The 22,115-nt window shown below is 39.4% G+C and overlaps 1 protein-coding gene across 5 annotated transcripts in view; it reads right to left on the minus strand.

Moving 5' to 3' along the window:
- METTL15 (methyltransferase 15, mitochondrial 12S rRNA N4-cytidine) overlaps positions 1-22,115 on the minus strand; it is an 87,859-nt gene that overhangs the window by 14,122 nt on the left and 51,622 nt on the right. For all 5 annotated transcript variants that reach the window (XM_083599661.1, XM_083599659.1, XM_083599658.1 and 2 more), the window contains one exon: positions 618-809. In XM_083599661.1, coding sequence (XP_083455787.1) covers positions 618-809 — 192 coding nt within the window. The remainder of the gene's footprint in view (positions 1-617; positions 810-22,115) is intronic.

Genomic DNA, 22,115 nt, shown 5'->3' on the forward strand with positions numbered 1-22,115 from the left:
GGCAGGTTATACACAGCTGCTATACATTCAGTAAAATGTACAGCCACACAATGTAATACTCCAGTTTTCCACACTGACACTAGTAGGCAACAGTTATCTATGTGGGGCCATTTCAAAATGGGCAATGCCTTGAAGACAGTTTTAATTCAGAAGCTTAAGGAGTTTTTGTTTTTATTGTTTACAGTTCCAAGAAACCACCTGGAAGAAAAGCATAATTGATCTAATCAAAAGGAGAGGAAAGACGCATATATAGGAATTGCCTCATTGGTCATACTCCAGCGAATCTTTTACATACATTTCAGTTCTGTGTTCCATATGGTTTGCTGTTGCTGTCATCAACCATCGTTTCTATTTTAAATGCCAGACTTAAAATCCACACGTTTGCAAACATTTGTAACAAGCCAATAAGCAAAACAAACACTGGCACTAATGCCTACACACTGAACATTAGGGAAAGTATTCTGCCATGGGGGGCGGGGAGATGATTTATGGTGCATATGCAGAGGTAAATATGGGGATTTGATCACAGCTCTGCAACATGAAAAGGAAATTAAATTCAGCATGCTAGTGAAAAATTGATTTCTTGTTGAAGAAAGAAATGTTTTATCAATATGTACCTGCCACCATCCATCCTCATGTCCAAAGGACCATCTTTTCTTAGGGAAAAACCTCTTTCTGGAGTATCAAGTTGCATCGAAGAGCAACCAGCATCCAAAAGAACTCCATCCAGACTCCCTGGCTGCACTCCAGCCAAGGTTAACAAGGCTTCTGCTTGACTAAACTGTCCAAGAAGAGCTTGGATTTGTTGCCTACAAGAAAAAAAGAAGAGAAAATAATATATATATAGTTAGCAGAAGGACAGCAATGCTTAACTTAATTTCCTCCTGGATCCCTATGCATATAATCAGCAACTCCTTCATCCGAAGTCAGCAGCATTGTGACTGGAATGTCTATTCTCATTGCAATCTGGTATGCTTACTTGAATAAGAACCTAACAGAAGTTCAAAAACCGTTTAAGTCTTTGTTCTACCTATGAAAAAATTAAAATGCAACACTAGTGCCCTATGATATAAAACATGGGTAGGCAAACTAAGGCCCGGGGGCCATATCCGGCCCAATCGCCTTCTAAATCCGGCCTGCGGACAGTCCGGGAATCAGCATGTTTTTACATGAGTAGAATGTGTGCTTTTATTTAAAATGCATCTCTGGGTTATTTGCAGGGCATAGGAATTCGTTCATTTTTCTCTCTCTTCAAAATATAGTCCGCCCCCCACCGCAAGGTCTGAGGGACAGTGGACCGGCCCCCTGCTGAAAAAGTTTGCTGACTCCTGATATAAAATAAGACCACAGATGGCTGCTTTATGTGTCAAAATACATGGGTGTGTAACTTTTTTAGTTCTAAAGAAGGAAATTAAACTCAGAGTTGCTGTTTGATCTCTTAAATCCACACTGTTGCTTTATTCAAAGCATAGCTCTTGCAACATCAAGAGAAACAGTGATTGTCCCAAGCGAACACATTGCTTCCTCAACTGGTGCACACATTTTGTCAAGATCACCAAGGTGAATGAAATAACTCCCAGAGGTACACAATGAACCTAACCACCAAAGGTCTACTCATAAATTAACAGCCTTGCTACTGCTGCCAGATCAATACCTGAATGAGGCTACGTGGAGGCATTTTTCAACTGGTTAATTGAGAAGTTGGGTGTGTGGGAAGGAAATTGGATTGAATGATGTGGTGTTCAGGGGCCTGTCAGAATGTGTCAGGGGGTACAAGTGTCAATTAGGGATGGACAAGCAAGTGAAAGGTATGTCCAACAGAAATAGACCACAACTTTTCATTCTCAAGGTGTCTTGTTATCATTTCCCATTTATTTAGTTTTAAAAGACTATGTTCCACCCCACCCAGAGGGAAACTAGACTGATCTGTGTCTGGTTAAGAAAATCTGATGACATCTAAGCTCTGAAGAAAGTAAAATGGATGTGCAGCAATTCAAGGTCCTTAGCACATTATTATTTTTCCATAATTCACCTCTTTCCCCAGAAGACTCATAAAATCCTTGAGTAGTAGTATTTCTACTTTTCAAATGGGAAACTGTATGAGACAAAGGATGCAATTTTAAGTGAGCTGTCCAAGGATGAATAGTAATGATAATAAAATTGCATTGGCATTTAAGAAATTCACAACCCAAGGGTTTATAACTTCAAACATTGACTTTATCATAACCATCTTAATATCCACACACACACACACACACACACACTTTTTGGCCCTCGCCACTTTTTCCCTCCATTTTGCGTAGCATCCACACTTGAATGGCATTCTAACTACTATCTGAAATATTCAACTGATTCTTTTGCATTCCTTTTCTTTGCCTTTGTTCCTAATTCCTTTACATTAGGGCTTCTTCATTTTAAAGAAATATTTTAAACAAATTGCTGTTAAAATGTCTGTTGCTCCTGCTTTAACAATAATACTGCCTGTTGTGTAAAAGCCACAGAAATAAAGTGGGGGTGGGGACAGGTCTTTGCACCTACAATCACTTTCACAGCTATTGTTCAGCAGTTCATAGCAAGGGTAGGTAATTCCCAAATCACAGCATTCTATTCATGTCACTTGCTGCTTAATCTTAGCAGTTAACTGCCGCCTGCCAACACTAGCAACCCAAAGTGTTTCGCTTAATGTAAGGAACATGCCAAAAGTCAATGCTTTCGAAAAGAAGCTTATTTCCAAACTTCAGACAGAAAGGTCTATTTACAGATTCAGCTTTTTTCCGTGAGATAGTTAACATGTATGCCTACAAGTGACAATTTGCATGGACACTCACTTGGAAAGGGGCTCAGTCAACTGTTATACAGCGATTACTCTCAAAAGCTAGCAATTCAGGATGGGTTTGAACAGGGCTAAAACTTCTACAGCCATTGACTTTCTGACAGAGCAGCTCCAATTATTATTTTTATTGAATAAAGACCAAGCCCTTGGGGCGGGGCAGGGAATGTTTTTAAAAATTGGGAGGAGAAACTGGCATAGAAAGAAAGCTAAGAGTACATGGTTTGGGGTTTTTTTTTGGGGGGGGGGAGAGTCCCATCGACTGCAAGAAGATCAAACCTCTCCATTCTTAAGGAAATCAGCCCTGAGTGCTCACTGGAAGGATAGATCCTGAAGCTGAGACTCCAATACTTTGGCCACCTCATGAGAAGAGAAGACTCCCTGGAAAAGACCCTGATGTTGGGAAGATGGAGGGCACAAGGAGAAGGGGACGACAGAGGACGAGATGGTTGGACAGTGTTCTCAAAGCTACCAGCATGAGTCTGACCAAACTGCGGGAGGCAGTGGAAGACAGAAGTGCCTGGCGTGCTCTGGTCCATGGGGTCACGAAGAGTCGGACACGACTAAACGACTAAACAACAACAAAAAATGGGGGGAAAGCAACTGGGCTGATTTTCAGTGATGCATGCATGTGTGTGTGTGTAGGGGGTTTGTCTTCTAGTGATAGTGCACAAGCAACCAGCCACTTATTTCCGGATAAATGGTGTCAGTAGGGGATGATTTGCAGAGAACTGAGGGGGAGTTAACCCTTTGTTCCCTGCCCAATGTTTTCTCCTCAGTCAGTTTTACACCCATGTCTGTGATGGGGCTAGAATCTAAATTGTGCAAAATTATTTGGGAAGGATATGTTGCAAAGCAAATAATTAAAAAAAAAAGTGTTAGGGAGGGACAGGCCCACCACTTCCCAACTGCAAATGCCCCTTCTTCACCCCAAAGCAGCAGCCATTCCAGTTTAATGTTGTAATGGGGCCCTCATAACTTGTAGTTCTAGCACCAGAGAAACACTCAAGTGGAATGTTCCTCTAGGTGCATTCACTTCAATTGGTTTTCCATTGTTACTGATGTTCACAGAAGAAGGTATTAACAGGCACCAGAAAACATGGTCTTTAGATTCAGCATTGTTAAGGGAACATTGAAAGAAGGTTCAAGAGAATTCTCATCCAGGCTTGTCAGAACTCAGTTCAAGTAGCCAATAGAAAAGAGACTTAACCAAAACATTGCTTGATACTATGGATATGGGGATGACCAGAAAGAGAACTGTATTTAGGACACCCTGAGATACTATTCAAGGTACCAAGTAATCCAACTGTTTCAGTCACTACTGCTGAGCTTTTAAGCTGTCAGCTGGAACAGATCTGGTTGCAGACGTTAAGTTTCCCATTTATCTGGGAAACTTTCAGGGAAGCTGCATTGACTTCTTGAACAAAACTACAGCTTTCTTGGCCAATTTTTAAAAAATCTCAAGAGCTCTCTCTCTGTGTGTGTGTGTGTGAGAGAGAGAGAGAGAGAGAGAGAGAGAGAGATTGAGAGATTTGGACAGAAAGACACACATCAGTACCTCCCCTGCCCCACTTTGCTACCCAGCATCGAAAGTGTTTGTTTTTATATAGGGGATTTTTGCACTGGTGTTATGCCATAAACACCAGCTGAGAGATTTCTGGTGACAACATATAGACCTGATGCCAGCAACCCAAAGCAACTAATGGTCATTCAGAGGTCTTGCTGATGAACACACTGCTTCAATTACCTCAGCAGGATGTGTGTACAATAACTACTGCCATGTTGGAATCATACACAAGATGCTCTGCCTTAAGGGAGGAGAAATGAAACTTCACTCTGACCAATATGGCACTTGTTTTCCAATGAATAGATGGAAGGTGATTCACTCTGCCTGTTGATGTAAACGTTTTGCTAAGACAATGTTCATCCTTTTAAAAATATTTTAGATCCTTCAAATCCCTTTTGGCTGTTTTATCTGTTGGCTCTGCCACCTTTATTTTGTGTTTTTATTGCTGTTTCATGTATTTTATGGGAATGGATTCTTTTTACTTTGTTTGAAGCTACCTTGAAACCACCTGGAATGAAAGGCAGAATATAAATCCTATAAATAAATAACACCCAGTTCAAGAATGCTAAGAATATCAGTCTGACAATGAGGAGTCAATGTCTCTTGTGTCAGCAGGTCCTCCAGGTGAGCGTTGTAACTCAATAGGCTGGCATTGTAATCAGAATCCTGTCCAGCATAAACAGTCTCGTTCCCTAGGACAGTTGTTCTGAAGCCAGCAGCTATAGTTCAGAGACTGCCTGCGTTCCCTGGTCACTCTACATACAGCACCATCTAGAGTACCCAAGAACAGACTCAGGTCCTGGCAGGATATTTGAATGAGATATACTCGGTCTAGTTTCTAAACTGTTGCAACCTACTCAAGATCTTCTGCTGATACTCCTCTGACAGACAGAAGCTTGTACAGGTATGTGTTGAGGACCACTCTCCAAGAAATGGAGGATGAGGAAACAGTTCTTTCTCTTCCTGACAACTATGTGGACAATTAACTATCTTCTTCGCAACAAACAAACAACAGCTGTGTCTGATCTGAATGTGTAGATACACCTCCACAGGTCACAGAACCAGAGTTGGAAAGGATCACAAAGATCTTAAAAGTCCAACCACTTTCCAAAGCAGGAAATCTATTGCTGGGCATCTATTTTGTGCTTAAAAACATATAATGAAGATGAGGCCACCACCTACCAGGATAGCCTGTTCGACGGTTGAATAACCCATACCACTAGGAAATTCTTTCTAATATTTACTCTTAATCCTTTATCTTGCAATTGGAACCCTTCTGTTTGGGCCCTATTGCTTGCCTGCAGCATTATTTAGATGCCTGGATCACCATGTCATTGTGAAGTGCTTCAGGGATCCCTGCTCATGCTTCACCTTTTGACAAGCCCCAAATACCCTGGAGGCAATTCCACTTCACCTTCACCAAATCCAATACCCACAACTACTAGCTACGTTAGGATAAGGAAAGAGATAATAGACCAGGGTGTGAGGAGAAGATATATAACTAAAGAGCAACTCTGACTGATCTCTGCATACTATGTGCTTCAAAGCCACTATGTGATAAGGGAGGTTCCTCCCTTTGCCGGAGTCAATTTAGTTTTGTCTCTGCCTCCTGTCTCAAGGGCATGGCTTCTCCCAAAGGATTTAGAATTCCCCACCCCCACAGGAGAGTTTTATTTTATCTTTAAACTCATTTGATGTCTCAGGAGGAAAAAGTATGTCTGTATGGAGATAATGCAAAGACTGTAGGGCAGCAAATATACAGGACAGTAACAGCAAGCAAGCAAATAAAACGAAAGATTACAAAACAGTAATATTTGGAATTCTTCCTCTGTCAAAGCCTATGAAGGTTTAATTGTTTTTTAAAACCCACATTTAGTGGTTAGAGATAACTGCAGATATTGCTTTAATGATAACTTTTATCTACATCTTTAAATTCACATTATAGTTCTCTGCCCCAAGGCAAACAGTGGGAGTGTAACCAAAAACAGGTCAAAAATATGAAGATTTCTGTTTTATGGCAGTTTCTAACACACACATACCCCAATATTTTTTTAAGAAGTTAAATGATGCAGAAACATGAAAAAATATTAGTGTTTACCATTATTTGTGTGTAGTTGCAGCTTCCTTATGTGTAATCCAAAGGCCTCTCAATTCTAAGCAAGACAGCACAACTTCTCACACAACCTAGCCCACAATGTATTTAGGCACCAAATATTCATTGTTTGTCTATAGGTAGTGATGCAAATCCAATCCAAAATAATAGAATTTTAAATCTGAATGTGACGGACCTTCTGTTAAAGATGGTTGTTTTCAGACTTTCAAACTTCAGACAGTGCAGTTCCTATTTCTGTCAATTAGGATCTTGAAGATAAGGAGTTTCATGGAAAGTGCAGGTATGAAACGTTAACCATGTTTTCTGTATTTGTTGGGAGGTTGAGATGAGCCTAACAGCTAAACTCTAACCACCAAGATTGTATATTGTGAACCAGCTCTCTGCAAATGATGTTTAAATGCTAATCACGTTATGCCTAAATTCCCAATATGACATACAAAAGCAACAAAGAACAAAACAACAAGTGGAACTCTCTTCCATGGCACACCAGAGCTGGACCCCTTGTGCTTTTGATCTTTTTGCTGGCAAGCAAAGACTTTTCAGTTTACACAGCCCTTTGGCCACCAGGTATTGTATATTTTATTCCCTGCCCCACCACTCTGTTTTTTCTTCTTTTTGTATGTGCTTTTAAATGGTTTTGAGTGTTTAATAGAGTTACTTAGTTGATTTGTTTAAAAAAATATTTCTAATGATTGTGTGTATTTAGCTGCATCTGTTTTAATCTATGCTGTGAGCCATTTTGGATTCTGTACTGGGAAAGGCTGGGTATTAAATAAACAAATGCATACACACACAAAAACAAAGCATGTATCTGGCACAAGTTCTCAAATTAAAAATAAGGTAAAATTATTTGAATAGGAAAATATTGTGTCTCAGTAGGCAGAATATGCTACATCTATCCACAAATCACAGGAAGCTCAAATTTATATTGAGACCTCAGGACACTTAGCAATTTCAGGAAAGAATCACATGCTTCAACTATGGCCAGGTTAAGCTTTTTGTTGTTCCAGGTTCTGTCAGCAGCCATCAATCTCCGAACGTAAAGAAAATGAAAAATGGCAGGATGAAAAAAAAAATCCAATTTCTTTTAATATACACTGCAAGCAAAGCTCATATTCTCAAATTTAACAACTGTCATTCATGGCTTCCTACTGCAAATGAAAAACCACAGAAATGTTAATTTCAAGCACCTATAGACTGTACTGTACAATTTAATTACACTACAAACTCCAAATGACATATTCAAGAGTCCAGATATTTGGAATTTATGGTCAAAAACCCACAATGGGTTAAAGGGCTCTACAGCTAAACGGTCATATTTAGGATACAAAACATATTGTGTAGAGCAACTGGAAGAAAGGACAATCCCACTAGCGCCTGATGAAGAAAATGATCTATTGGTTTTCTGCCTCACCAAATTTTCCTCCAACAGATGTACACCAGAAGGACATAATGAAAAGCACACTTTTATTCCAGAAGCAGGTTGTTGAGATATATGGGGTTGCACAAGGAGCAAAATTAGTCTCAAATATATAATACCTACAAGATTGGGAATCCTTTGACACCTTACCTTTTTTTAAAAAAAATCATGTTAACACAAACCTCAGTTTTGGTGTTCATTTATCATAAGAAAGTATCAGAGGGTTATTTAAAGCAATTGGCAAATTATAAATTAAGACCTGATTACTAGCTTCTAATAAAAGACACCCCTCAGTTCATTTCTCCACTTATTTAATTCAGACGAGTAATCTTGTAGCTAAATGGCATAATAGAGGTGTACCATCATACCACACAAGAAATTATAATTTTGGAAACAGACACAAGATTACCCTTGACAAGTTGCTTATGGATTTACACAATTTTCCTGGCTGGTTCACACCACGAGGGCTACAGCTACAGACTGAACAAGACTTTGCTTCATCTCTGGTCGCCCAATTAAACATGAAAAAAAGAACGGGTTAATAGTATACTGGCACTTCTCCTGCTTATGTGTAAGTTGTTCTGTTTATGGTTGCAAATAAAAAAATAGTAATAAATAATAGAACAAAAGATAACATACTGGTGTGGAGAAATTTACTGACCACTAACACTGGCTTGGGATGCGGCTTAGTCATGCTGGCCACATGACCCGGAAGCTGTACGCCGGCTCCCTTGGCCAATAAAGCGAGATGAGCGCCACAACCACAGAGTCGGACACGACTGGACCTAATGGTCAGGGGTCCCTTTACCTTTTAACACTGGCTTAATTTAGTGACCATAGGTTTGAAGCAGCTGAGTGATCAATAAAACCAGCCTTGGGCATGTCACCATCACACAAACAATGGAAAGGTTCTAGTCTCCTTGACTGAGAGGGAGAGCCTTTTGCTTGAGCGAGAGTCCCAGTAAGAGTTTTAACTATTCATAGAACATCACAAATTATAACAATTGTTTATGATATTAAATAAGTATATCAATGTGCATTTAAGACGAAAAAAATCTGGAATAGTATATTGCCGGGGGAAAGTTAGGAAAATGACTAGCACTGGTCTACATTCAGAAGAGAGATGCAATGTGGTCAGTTTCAATGTATGTACCGTAATATAATTTTACATGTGCTATAATACCACTTGTGGGATGACATAAACCAGTACTTCTGAATGCAAATGCAGCCATCTTTTGAAGAGGCATGAATGTGCTTTCTATTACTCAGTTTCACTTGAACACTCTGAACCATCTGCTTTGACCCAGCAAAATGCTATACTGTAGTATCAACTGCGTTTGACCAAACTGCGGGAGGCAGTGGAAGACAGAAGTGCCTGGTGTGCTCTGGTCCATGGGGTCACGAAGAGTCGGACACACAACTAAACGACTAAACAACAAAAAGTATCAACTGCACAATAACTTCAACCAATCAACCAACTCTTCTTTGCAAAATGCAGCTAAGTATTGGTCATTACATAGAATCAAGCAATTCCAAAACTTCAGATCTCCAGTTGTTGAATACATTCTTACTCATTTCTCCCAACTCACGAGTGCAATCCTAAGCATGTTTCTTTTGAGACAGGTTCAATGTATTCAGTGGAGGTTACTCACTAGTAAGTGGTTTTAGGATTGCAGCCTTCACTTTTTCAAAGATATGGGATTTATTACCAAGCAGTAATGCAGTATTATTCAATCTCCATAAATTTACACATCATTCTGGAAACATTTTGGCCATGAACTACAAGTCTCCTGCATAGTTAAGTCCCATTTTTATTTAATCATATCAATTCAATTTAATATTGCTAAATGTTCCTTACATTTGTGCTAATTTAAAACGCATCTGTGTATTCATCAGGGTGTAAAAACTAATTCTGATTTTTAAAACAGACAGAAATATTAAGGGTTCAGAAATTAGATGAAAATGGACTGTCAAAACAGTTCTGTTGCTACGTATGCATACCCTTAGCATAGTTAGTGGTAGTGCTGGATGAATCAATGAATGATAAAAGGACTATGCCTCTTACAAGGTCTTTAGTAATTGCAAGAGCTGCCTAAGTTGCCACAGCAAATTCCAAGTTAAATTAAATCCTTACAACACAAGATGGTGAATATTTTTGGCTATGGGAATCTACAGTGAAACACAAGCATAGACAGTGCACTCTCAGATCTTCAAGCCTACTCCTTTCAACCTAAGTTTGATCAAAGAAAACAAGTTCCCCAATTCACCTTTAACTAGTGCATAAAAACATGGTGCAATTCATTTTCAGTAAAAGTAAAATCCGATTCTCTTTAAATGAGACTAGTTAATGATATCATTGTGCAAGGTTTTCAATAGAAATCTTGTCATTTCAACTGGAAGTTTGTGGTAGGGTAGACTGACTACTGAGAACAGGCATTATTATTTGTGTACCTACATAGGAACATCTAGAAAGCAGTTACAGTATCTCTCTCTTCCCCTTTATCAATAGATTTGTTAGCAAGGTTTTAGTTGTATCCACAACAAAGCCATTTCTGGCAAACTAAATGCACTATACACACACACACTTAAAATGAAGGTGAAATATATACAAAATACTACTTTTCAATCTCTTCTTTACAAACTCTGTAAAAATATAAAATGCTTCTACAGCAGGGTTTTCCAGACTTGGGTCTCCAGCTGTTGTTGGAGCACAGCTCCCATCATCCCTAACTAGCAGGACCAGTGGCCAGGGATGATGGGAAGTGTAGTCCAAAACAGCTGGAGATGGGGGCACTGAGAGTAAGGCTCCATTTTTAAATAGCAATTTAAGCCCTGTTTTTCAGAAAATAAAACCACATGTGTGAAAAGGAATAATAACCTAACTTTTTAAAATCTAAAGTCTCTGAAATGCAAATAGGGTAGGTGATTAAATTTGATGAGAATTCCACATATTATTGTGGGCTTCCCATTTTGTCCCTTACAAAAAAACCTTTTTGTTTTGATGACTTTCCAACAAGATTTTAAATAAATAAAAAGCTGTAGTCAGATGAGTTCATTAGGAAGTGATGCGTGAACTGGAAAAACTTACAGAGAAATCAACTACCTAGGGAATTACAGTGAACAGTCACTTCTGCCATCTCTCTTGGAATAAGCATGTCACTGTGTTAAGGATGTCATTCTCTGTAAGGCTGCCAGGCATACAGGTGCAACAGGAAGAGGGAAAAGGTCACTGCCTTGCCCACTGTTCAAGACATTTTAAAACCTGATACACAACATTATTTATTTTATACCTCGACATAAAACATTGTGACTGAACAGGATACAGCCTTTCTCATGAGGTCCTTAACAATTCAGTAGCCTCTAAGTGTGAGGAAAACTGCCCTGTCTTTCCATTTTCATCTGGCAACAGGTAGGTTCTCTGCTTTGGCATAAAACAATCCCAAATTTTCCAATGGCAAAACATGGCTAATGTAGTTATTATACAATATCTCTCCAAGCTGGTGTCCAGGAGAATTTTTTTCCTGACAGTTCCTTGCATATTGGCTTTCGCAAACATGGCCAACCTGCTTCTCTGGCAGAATGTAACTGAAACAAAAGGGGGGGTGTTACTATTAGCTGCCAGAAAAGGCATTGTCCATTATTCTGAGCTGGATTAGGAACCAGCAGTTCTAAAGTGCATATGGAACTAATATGCTCTCTTCCTTTCTATTATATGCAGGGGAAGGTTTTTGAAATCGCACAGCAAAGTCTTTTTGCCTCCTGGATTCCAAAAGAGGCAGGACAGGAATCCTACTGCACAGGAAAAATGACTGCTGATCTACCATAATGTATCTTTATTAGTCAGGTCAACAGAAGCCACGGGGATATTTTAAACATGAAACATTATGAACTCTGTGATGTCCATATGAAAGATAAAGGGTGTGCGGTTTTAAAAATAAAATCAGAAGCATGAAACACAATTCCAGAAGCTAAATTTTAAGGAAGAGGAAGGAAGAGTTGTGCTCATGTTAAGATGGGTGTCAAGCGCTGATCCTCACTTTTGCTTTTGTAAGAGGGATCTTTAAAGCTGTGTCTGAAATCCTTGACATTCAACATTAAATGGACACAACTCTTCCTTCCAAGAGTTTGATGGAACCAAAAGTAGCATTAATTTCTCCAGTGGACAAAACATCTTTCTTCTGAATATTTTCTTTTATGTATTATCAATGGGCAACATTCAATGAAATAACTGTGGCTAGCACAAAGTTTAGCACTAGCACAACAGGACTTTGCCTCTTCTCTTTCCAGTACTTTGCTGGAGGGTTAGGAGAACCCCAGGGACAGATTTTAGAGGGTGCGCAGGGGGAGGGGGAGAATGTTCTCTTGCACAGGGAGAAAACCTTGCACTGGTGGAACCAGTGGTGCAGCGGGATGTTGAATGCAAGCACTTATTTACATCAGTGGTTCTCCAAAAAGGGAAGTGGGAAACATAAGGGCTGTGAATGTGGGGCTGAAAGCCAACAGATGAGAACATGATGTGCTGAGACTGGCTAAGGAAACCAAGGAGTCCCAATTTTCCTTGATTATCCCTTTCAAACAGGCAAACAGCAGAACAAATTTAGATTGTGGCCCTTTAAAGAAGATAAACGTATTATATCATGGTAAGATTGGTGCGTCATGGTAAATTCATCAATGATACAACTTGGAACTAAACATAGCATTTTATACCTTAAAGAGAGAAACTGAAATAACTCATTTTTGTAACCAAGACCGACGCCTTCAGATCATATCAGCTGTGCTGGCTGAGCATTATATGAAAGACGGTGCTACATAGGCCTGAGAGACGGGATTTGAGCATCATGCATATATGCAACGTGCATATTTCAAAATCCCCATGAGATACTGAAAACCAGGCAGCAGGAAAATCTGTCTGTTGCAGCTGATGTTACATTTGGAAACAATGGCATTATCCTTCATTTTCAAAATACAAACAGACTGACAGTGGTAAACAAACACTTAAGAGCAATCTCTCTTTCCTTCACACCTTGATAAGCAGATGGCACCCCCAACTTCACATTGAATGGAATTCACACATTGTCTACAGCCCCAAATTATCTGTTTCCTAGTGTGTGCGTTTAAACTAGCGAGGCATAAGCATCATACTTAATTTTTTAACACTATTCACCTATTATGGAATGAGGCAAAACAAAGAAGACTTATTTCCCTTTCCTGTGAGCCAGGTTTTAAAAACCCTATAGCAGAGGTGGGCAGTTTTTGGATAGTGGCAGCCTAGTCGCCAGTGGTGACTAGTGGACCCTGTACTTGGTAGGGCAGAGTGGTCAAGGAGGTCGTGGTGATGCAGACATGAGGGTCTCCTTGGTGAATATGATGGCATGATGGCAGCAGTAGGTCAGCAATATCTGGAGGGCCGCAGGTTAGCCACATCTGTTTTGAGGTCACATAGGTTTAGTGGAAGTAATAGGTGCACACAAGTATCTCACTTAGATTTGTGGATTTTAAAGAGTTTTAAATTTACGATTGCATCATGCCCTATTATTTATTTTAAAATAAAAATATAGAACTATATATCTTGTCATGCAGGCTAATGGTGCATATAGTCCTCACTGATAAACAAAATTGAGTGTGGAATTCCATATTCTATTTCACCCTACTGCACTATTTTAAGTTGTCCCCCCCCCCCGAGACTCTACTTCAAAGCATACACATGATCAGTTTAAATATAGAAATAGAAGTATGTAAAGGCAAGGTAAAGGCAACTGAATTAATTCTATCATGATTGAGAATTTACAGTGATTCTATTGCTGAGATGCCACATCTTTAAAACTCTATAGAAGGCCCCTCTCCTTCTTTCTATATTGAGAAAGAACTCTAATTGGCCAAAACCAGTCATAAAAATTTAACTCTGTTTCTGAAAACACAAGTGCCAAGGGGTAATGCATCACTAATGGTTTCCAGTGGAATAAATAGCAGTTCTGACGTCAAAACTTTGTTACACTCCAATAACTGTCTCACTTGGGGTTTCAGGTACAGCGAGTTACATGTCAGTTTTAAATAAAGATATAAAAATAGAATGCATGGCAAACCACACTGTCATTATGCCACCTGACACTATACAATTTGTGGCCAATAAATGGTTTGGAAAGAAGCAGATAACATAAAAATAGTATTTTCAGGCTCATGAAGCCCCTCTCCTCATGTTGAGTTTTGAGCTTTTAGATTACTCCACTCTCTCAAAGGTTATACTGTTGCATTTTACATTTAAGGGTCTCAGCAAAAATGGAACAAGCAGTATATCAGTAAACTAGTATAGTTTTGAACCGGTTTCCTACCCAAACAGAAAACCACATCATGCCTCTAACTAACGGTTTTGCATGTGTGATTATGTATGTGCATGTATGAGGGCGTAAGAGTAAATGTGGACCCACAATAATCTGCAATGCATGGAGTAGAGAGTTACAAAAAACCTCCTTGTGTCTGCCTTCAGCGAGTTTCTCACCCAGCTGGCCCCTCAGAACTGGCCAGCTACACTGCATTAAGCAAACCCAAAGTCAACAGGGGAAGAGGCAGGTTTCTAGACAAGGGGAAACAGGATCCTTCCAATCAGTAATGGCTGGCGGGGCAGCACAAGCATTGCTCACCAGGCATCCTGATACTTTGCACTACTGCCAGTTACCAAGAGGGAGGAGCAAAATGGGGAGCTTGACACAAGTGCAGTGGCAGGAATGATGGACTGACTCCACTGCTGCGCCTACACTGTACCCCCGCTGCCTTCCCCTCTTTCAGTAATCAGCAGCAATGGGAAGCCAGGGGAGAAGAACCATACCGCTAGTCACTACTTCTTCCAGAGTACAACTGTATTAAGCAGTTTCCGAAACAGTGTGCTTCCAAAGTATATTGAATCCGCAGTATATGTCCAGCCAGTTCCATTGGCATGAATGCATTACTCTTATAAGCACACTAAATTAGGAGACATAATAAGCTATTATGCAACAACACCAATATTATAGCTTTAAGTCATAAGTGTATAAAACACTGCAGCAGTACACTGAAATACAGTGATCTCCAATGAGAGCACTGATTTGCATATTCAGGCAAATAGATCAAAAGGAATATTCTGTCACCTGATATCACATAGGTGCATGAATGATTCAATGCTTGTTCCATTTGTGGAATGACCTATGTACAGTCTCTAAAACCGGTTGGCTCTGAAGTTGGGACATATGCTAACCTATTCACAAGACATCACACACGTGCATATTTACCATGAGATAACAGCAGACACTTCTCCTAGTTAGGAAGAGAGTTTTGCAGGCCTACTCTTAGGTGACAATGCAGTGATGGCTTGCTCCGGCGCAATTGTAAAGACATTAATGGAACTTTTTGTAAGACTATTTGGGACAGATTGTTGAGGGGACATGAGCAGACCGAGGTAAGTCAGTGGAAGAGCACAAAGAAGAAGACTGCAGTAGTCAAGGTGGGAGAGGACCGCGGATGCTTCAAAGATTTCTCTTCGACAACAGAGAGGAAAGGCTGTTTCCTGTAATGTTGTAAAGGAAGAAGCAGAATAATTTGATGACATACTAATTGAGGTGGGAAGAAAAGAGGAGTCAGAGAAAACTAAGACATTGTGCCTGATGAACAGGGTAGATAGGTGACAATGGGAAGAAAGATGGGAAGTTCAGTCTTGAGAATATTGAGCTTGAGATGATTACAAAGAATCAAAGCAGAAATATTGACTGGACACCTGTAGATAAGAACTGTAAAGATACCTTTGGATTTGGCAATGAGGCACTATAAAAGGTTAGTGGGACAGTATTTACTCTTGCAGAAGCCTTGCTGATTCTGCTTCAGCAGGGCTTGTTGTTCTATATGTTTGGCAATTCTCTCTTGAATGCTTTCCACCAATTTCCCTGAAATAGACATTAAGACACAGTAATTGTCTGCATCCCCTTTTAAAAACTGGTGTAACATTGGCCACTTTTCTGTCTCTTGGAACAGCATCTGCTCCTGAGGGCAAGTTAGATACAGTGGTACCTCGGGTTACATACACTTCAGGTTACATACACTTCAGGTTACAGACTCCGTTAACCCAGAAATATTACCTCGGGTTAAGAACTTTGCTTCAGGATGAGAACAGAAATCGTGCAGAGGCAGCGCAGCAGCAGCAGCAGCAACAGCAGGCCCCATTAGCTAAAGTGGTGCTTCAGGTTAAGAACAGTTTCAGGTTAAGAACAGACCTCCAGAACGAATTAAGTTCTTACCATTGTATTTTGGTTAGAAGTTGGAAGACCAGAAATTTCATATTTGAGTTCTTTCAGAACTTTTGTTACCTTGAAGCTTTGTCATTGAGGCTGAGGTGCTTCATCAGCTGTTCTCTTGCTTGCACACTCGCGTGCTATCTTAGATAGTTAAGTGCATAGTATGAGATTGCAAGTGACCAATTAAGTTTTATTTTAAAATGTACACGCGGCTTTGTGCAGGGGTTCTGTTCCCGCCCCTATGTGTGTCAGCTGAGCATGCATAAGCACACCCAGCCCATTCTGCTTCACCCCTGCTCTGCACTCTTCCAAATCCGAAAGGACCCACGCATCAATTTTCATTCATCATGAGACACGACCAGAATTATTTTGGTCAAGAAAATTCAGCTACAGCTTACAGAGGCTTCACAGCAATTTTTAAAAGCAATATGCAAATACTAATACACGTTGCCTAATTTATTTAGTATATTCATTAGCCACTATGCACCCTATTAACTATTCATGCAACTCATCTTTAAACAGCATGGCATATTTTTTAATTAAGGATTGCGAGCTCAGAGTGGGTTGAACTGTCATGGCCCAGCAATTCTACCCCAAAATAATAATGTCCTACTTGGGACATTTTGCAGGGTATGTTTCTTGTAAAGCATTTTTTCTTTTTAAGTTTCATATTATTACCTCTGAAATTATTAAATTGCAAGCAACAATATTCTACAAAGCACTGATAACAGTGGCATACATATAAAATATGCAGCAGTTGTATTTCAAATGCCACCAGTCATATTCCTTCTACTTAAGAAAACCCTGATCAATCAGCAAAAACTGTAGCTAGGTAAATAATGAACTACTCTTATTTGTTGTTCTGGGTTTTTCTGTTTTCTAATCATCAGTATCAGCTGCACCACAGGATCCCTTTGGTTATTTTCCTGATCGATCTCAAGCCCTTGGGTGACTTGTTAGCAAGATGCTTTGGAAATAAAAAGTGACGCAAAAGATGTGCAAACGCCTTATTAATCGTTAACTTACTTCTACCTCCAAGCCACCTGCTGTAGCTGCTAAGTTGATTATGGGGCAAAAAGACGTCAGAAAGCTCAAGAAGGTTTGTTTTAGTACAGGCTGCATCAAGCATTTCACCCCAAGATACTATCTGAATTGTCATTCAAGCTTCAAATGTTCACAGGATCTGACCTTAGAATTTAAGAAGTGCGTCAGTTCTGCAAAAAAACAAAACAAAACCCTGGCAATTAGTTGATCATTTATAGCAAAGAGAAGAAACTCAAAAATATATTGTGTCTTATTTTTAAATGCCAGCTGTTCGGTTGTTAAAAAGAGCTTGAATAACCAACTTTATTTTGCAGGATTGTTTTTTTAAGTTAAAGCAAAGAAAAACACAACACTCATGGTTATCAAATTATTATTTTTTAAATTACTAAACCTTTTTTTTTTCCAAAACCAAAACAAAGTCCACCCACATAAAAATATGAAACCAAAGCCAGGATCAGCTTCTGCTTTCATTTGTAAAGTAATAATATCCGCATATGTAAAATAAAATGCAGTGCTCCGAAGTAGATTTGTACCAAAAATCATAAGCCAGGTGGGTGTTTTTTCCTGGGGAATCTGCGCTTCTTAAAAATGAATTAATTCAATCAAGCATTTTGTCTACTTGAAAGTAAGTTCCACTATGTGCATGGAAAGTGGGGAAGCCACAGAATGAGTGTCGATGCAACTGCAGGCAGATGGGCAGACCAACCTTTAGTGATTCCGCACTAAAGCATAGAAAAATGCAACAATGTTTCTGAAACACTGAGCTGCCTTTAGTTATTGATGCTATTGTGTTTACTCCAGTAACTATATTTCCCTCAAATTCTTCTCCACATATTAGTTTAAATTTGTAGCAGCCATTGAAAACAAATTCAAAACAATTACGGTATACAACTTGTTACAATGTTTTACAACTTGTTCCTTTTGAAGTTTTACAATACAGTATGTAGAAATTATGTTAGAAGTTGGCAGGGAATTTCAGAGTGTTGAGTGCAGAGCTCCCACTGGATATACCCAGGCTTGAGTTTTGTTAAATAACTTCTACTTTATATAATTCTCTAGAACGTATTCATTCAGATTAGGTATACAGTGGTACCTTTCAGGTTACATACGCTTCAGGTTACAGACTCTGCTAACCCAGAAATAATACCTCGGGTTAAGAACTTTGCTTCAGGATGAGAACAGAAATCGCGCGGCAGCAGCGGGAGGCCCCATTCGCTAAAGTGGTGCTTCAGGTTAAGAACAGTTTCAGGTTAAGAACAGACCTCCAGAACGAATTAAGTACGTAACCAGAGGTACCACTGTACGGTTGATTCCCCAAAGATTAAACGGAATGGGTATCCCACCCCTCCTGTGCTTTCAATGTATGCGTTTGCATCAAACAAGCCCTCACTTACTATCAGTCTATAAATGGGATTACTACATTACAGCTAGCCATGGTTTTCTGAAAACCTCTCCTGTTGATAAATGGCTTGTAACAGCAGGAATCATCAGGAACTCATAGCTAAGGTAACATTCAAGTCTCATCATTATTTTATAGGCTACAGGCTTCAGCCAAGTTGGGCAGAGCCAACCCAAGATTGGGCTGCCTAGGGCAAACTGAAGCTGTACAAAGGGCAGGTCAGTTTGCAAGAGGGCTTTCAAATAGCCTAGGACTAAAAGCACTTTCTTTGAATGCAGGTGCCTGTTCCTAGGAGGGACACACACACACACACACACACACACACAGTTAAACTGAGCAGGGCTAAACCCTCCCTCACCAGTAGATGAGCGGAGAGTGCAATTCTGCTGGCTACAGGGGTCTGCTTCACATGGACTTTGTTGTGAAAGCAGCCCTAGCAGGATTGAATCTCCCACTCTCTGAGGTCAGCAGACACAGTATCGCCCACCACCTCCTGATGGTATCTTTAATTAAGGGTTTATAAACCCTATTTAAACATTAGTCCTGACCCCAATTTGATTCAGGGCTGGCTCTGGGATGGGTGTTTCCCAGATCATATTGGGAGGGGAAAGCATTAGGATGGATGGAAGTGGTTGTATATAAAGCATTCTATCAATGGTTTGTTATATCCCATACTCTAAATTCAGTTAACTTCCTACAGACAGAATCTAGTCAGTCTTCTGAATAATCGCTTGACAATTGACATTTCTGATTCACAGAAGTCAAGATCACACTGAAACACACATTTATATGAGAAACAGTATTACTTATTCTTACTTGTGAAGTTACCTGTTTCTCTGTTTGCTGTCATTTGCTTATACTGTGTATATAGCATTAGGGCCAGAGAACAGCAACATTGCCTGCAATGACTAAAAACTTTAAGAACCTTGGAATTCAAACTAATTTATATGTACCTTTTATTGTACAGGGCAAAGAAAGCCTTAAGCGAAAGTATGTGGCCATATATATACCCCCCCAGAACTCTTATTATAAAAATGGGCATGAAAAATGCAATGGATGAATTTAAAGTAACAGTTACTTGGGTTCAGTATTCCAGCCCAATTCATTGCATCTTATAGTCCAATACGAATCTGGTTGAAGCCAGTAGGACATTCCAAGTCCATGATGTATACGATTGCAATGTACATTTTAAAAAACAACAACACAAAAAACATCATCAGGCAAGGATTTTAAAGTGTGCAATCCTCTTTTAATGCTATCTAAGTTGATGTGCATCACTGCCTCATGTGGGAGCAAGTTCCACAGTTGATGTACCATGTGAAGAAGTACTTTCTTTGATCTGTCCTAAATCTTCCAACATTCAACTTCATTGGACTTCCAGTACTGAGAGGGAGAACAACCTTTCTCTGTCAATATTCTCCATGCCATGTCATGTAACCTCTTATGTGCCTTTTCCCTAAACTGAAAAAGTTGTGAATGCTGCAAACATTCCTCATGGGGCATCGCTACATCCCCTTGATCATTTTGGTTGCCCTTTTCTGAACCCTTGAAGCTCTACAATATCCTTTCTGAGGTGAAGTAGCCAGAAAAGTACACAGTCGCACCATAGATTTGTATAGCAGCATTACACTATCAACAGTTCTGGTTTTATTTATGTCTAATCTCTAATTGATACTGCAGTAACCTCAGCAGGTACAACTAATCCCAGGCAGCAAAGAGAGTTGCATTCATGAAATGATGGCTAGGGCAAAGGAGCCTCGCTGAAGCGAAAACATACCAAAACACCAAATCAATGTAAACAGAGTTCTAATTCCAGGGCCTTTTCCCACACATCTAGACTTTTATAAACCACCTATCTGCTCCCATTTATGATCATGTGTGAAACACATTCTCCAATTGGAAAATATATGGAAACAGGCATAACTTTAATTACATATACAGTGGTAAGAACCTTGGATAATTATACTGAAAATTTAAGACAACACAACATGAAGCACTGAGGAAGCTACAGTGAAATTATTTTCTTCCAGGCAGAATTAAATAGCCATACTTGAAATCTTGGCAAAGTTTAAGAAGCTTTTGAGATCTCCCTATCTGAAGGAAAGTGCAAGAATATTTCTTCAGTATTTTTCTGATTTCAAGAGGGTACTAACTAGCACATTCTGAAATCCAACACAGTCGAGGGCTTGGTGACTCATCAGCTGAAGACAATACTAAGGCCAGAACTGGTTCATTCGATGTTATGAATGGAAATGAAGGAAGAAGAAGTTCAGGACTGATTCAGTGTGAAGCACATAACATATAATACCTGACAAAAAGGAAAAGGGGAATAATGGCCAAACTTCACATTAAACAAATGGTAGGAAATTGCTTAACTACTTGCATAGTGCTTAAGGAGAAAGTCATCATATATTTGGCTTCTCACTTAGTAGATTTTTCATAGTACTAACTCAGGAATCTTCCCCACATATGGTTGAGGAAGTTTTTAAACAAAAACGGCATTAGAGTCATTAGGTAGGAGGGAATGGCAAGTATTAAAGGGGGCATATGTTAAGCGGTTAAAGACCTTTTCTCTTTCTTTCTTTCTTTCTTTCTTTCTTTCTTTCTTTCTTTCTCTCTGTCTTTCTGAAGTGCAAGGCTTTGTACCTACAAGGAAGTCTAGTGCAAAAGACGTACCTCTTATGGGCAGATGTGTGGAACAGTTGTGGTTGTCCAGAGATGAGGGAAATATGCCCACTCTACATATGCACAGAAACATTCCCTAACACTACTTCATACACACATTCCAGGTATGAAGCCTGACACTGGAAATAAGCTCTAAATGGGTTTTCATATATTCTGGAGCCCCATTTTTATTATGAGCACCCCTTCTTTAAGACATCTGTTCCCTATTATGGACCGTTGAACATCCATGCTATGTAATGTCCATTTGCAAGTAAAGACCTTCTTCTTCCAACAGGCTTTTGGGAACCGACTGCTTTTAATGGAAGGGTTAGTATCATGCTGTTTTTAATGTAATCATTTGTATGTTTAAAACAGATTTTATATGTGTATATAGTTTTAATTCTATCGCAGTTCAATTGTTTTTTTAATTATTGTTTTGTCTATGTTTTTAGCAATTCTCATTTTTATTTGTAAGCTGCCTTCAGTCCTGTCAGGGGAAAAGGCAAGGTATTAATAAATACTACTACTACTACTACTACTACTACTACTACTACTACTACACTGTCAATAAGCCACCACTGCAAAGACCAGCTTTGGAACAAGGAAAGATATTAAAAGAGCTTCAAACTGTGATTAATACCCTAGCTTGTTCAGAAGCTGATAACCATAGTTTCCCAGTTGAGACAAAACAGAAACTTATGGTTAATTAAAGACTTCCTGGTTTGAAGGGAAGAACAAAGGGAATGTGTGCATGGAAAAAAAGGTTTGTTCGTATCTCAGTTTATTAAGCTGAGATATAATTGTTTAGCAGGACTAGAAT

Source organism: Podarcis filfolensis (assembly GCF_964270895.1).
Source record: "Podarcis filfolensis genome assembly, chromosome: 1".
Lineage (NCBI taxonomy): Eukaryota > Metazoa > Chordata > Lepidosauria > Squamata > Lacertidae > Podarcis > Podarcis filfolensis.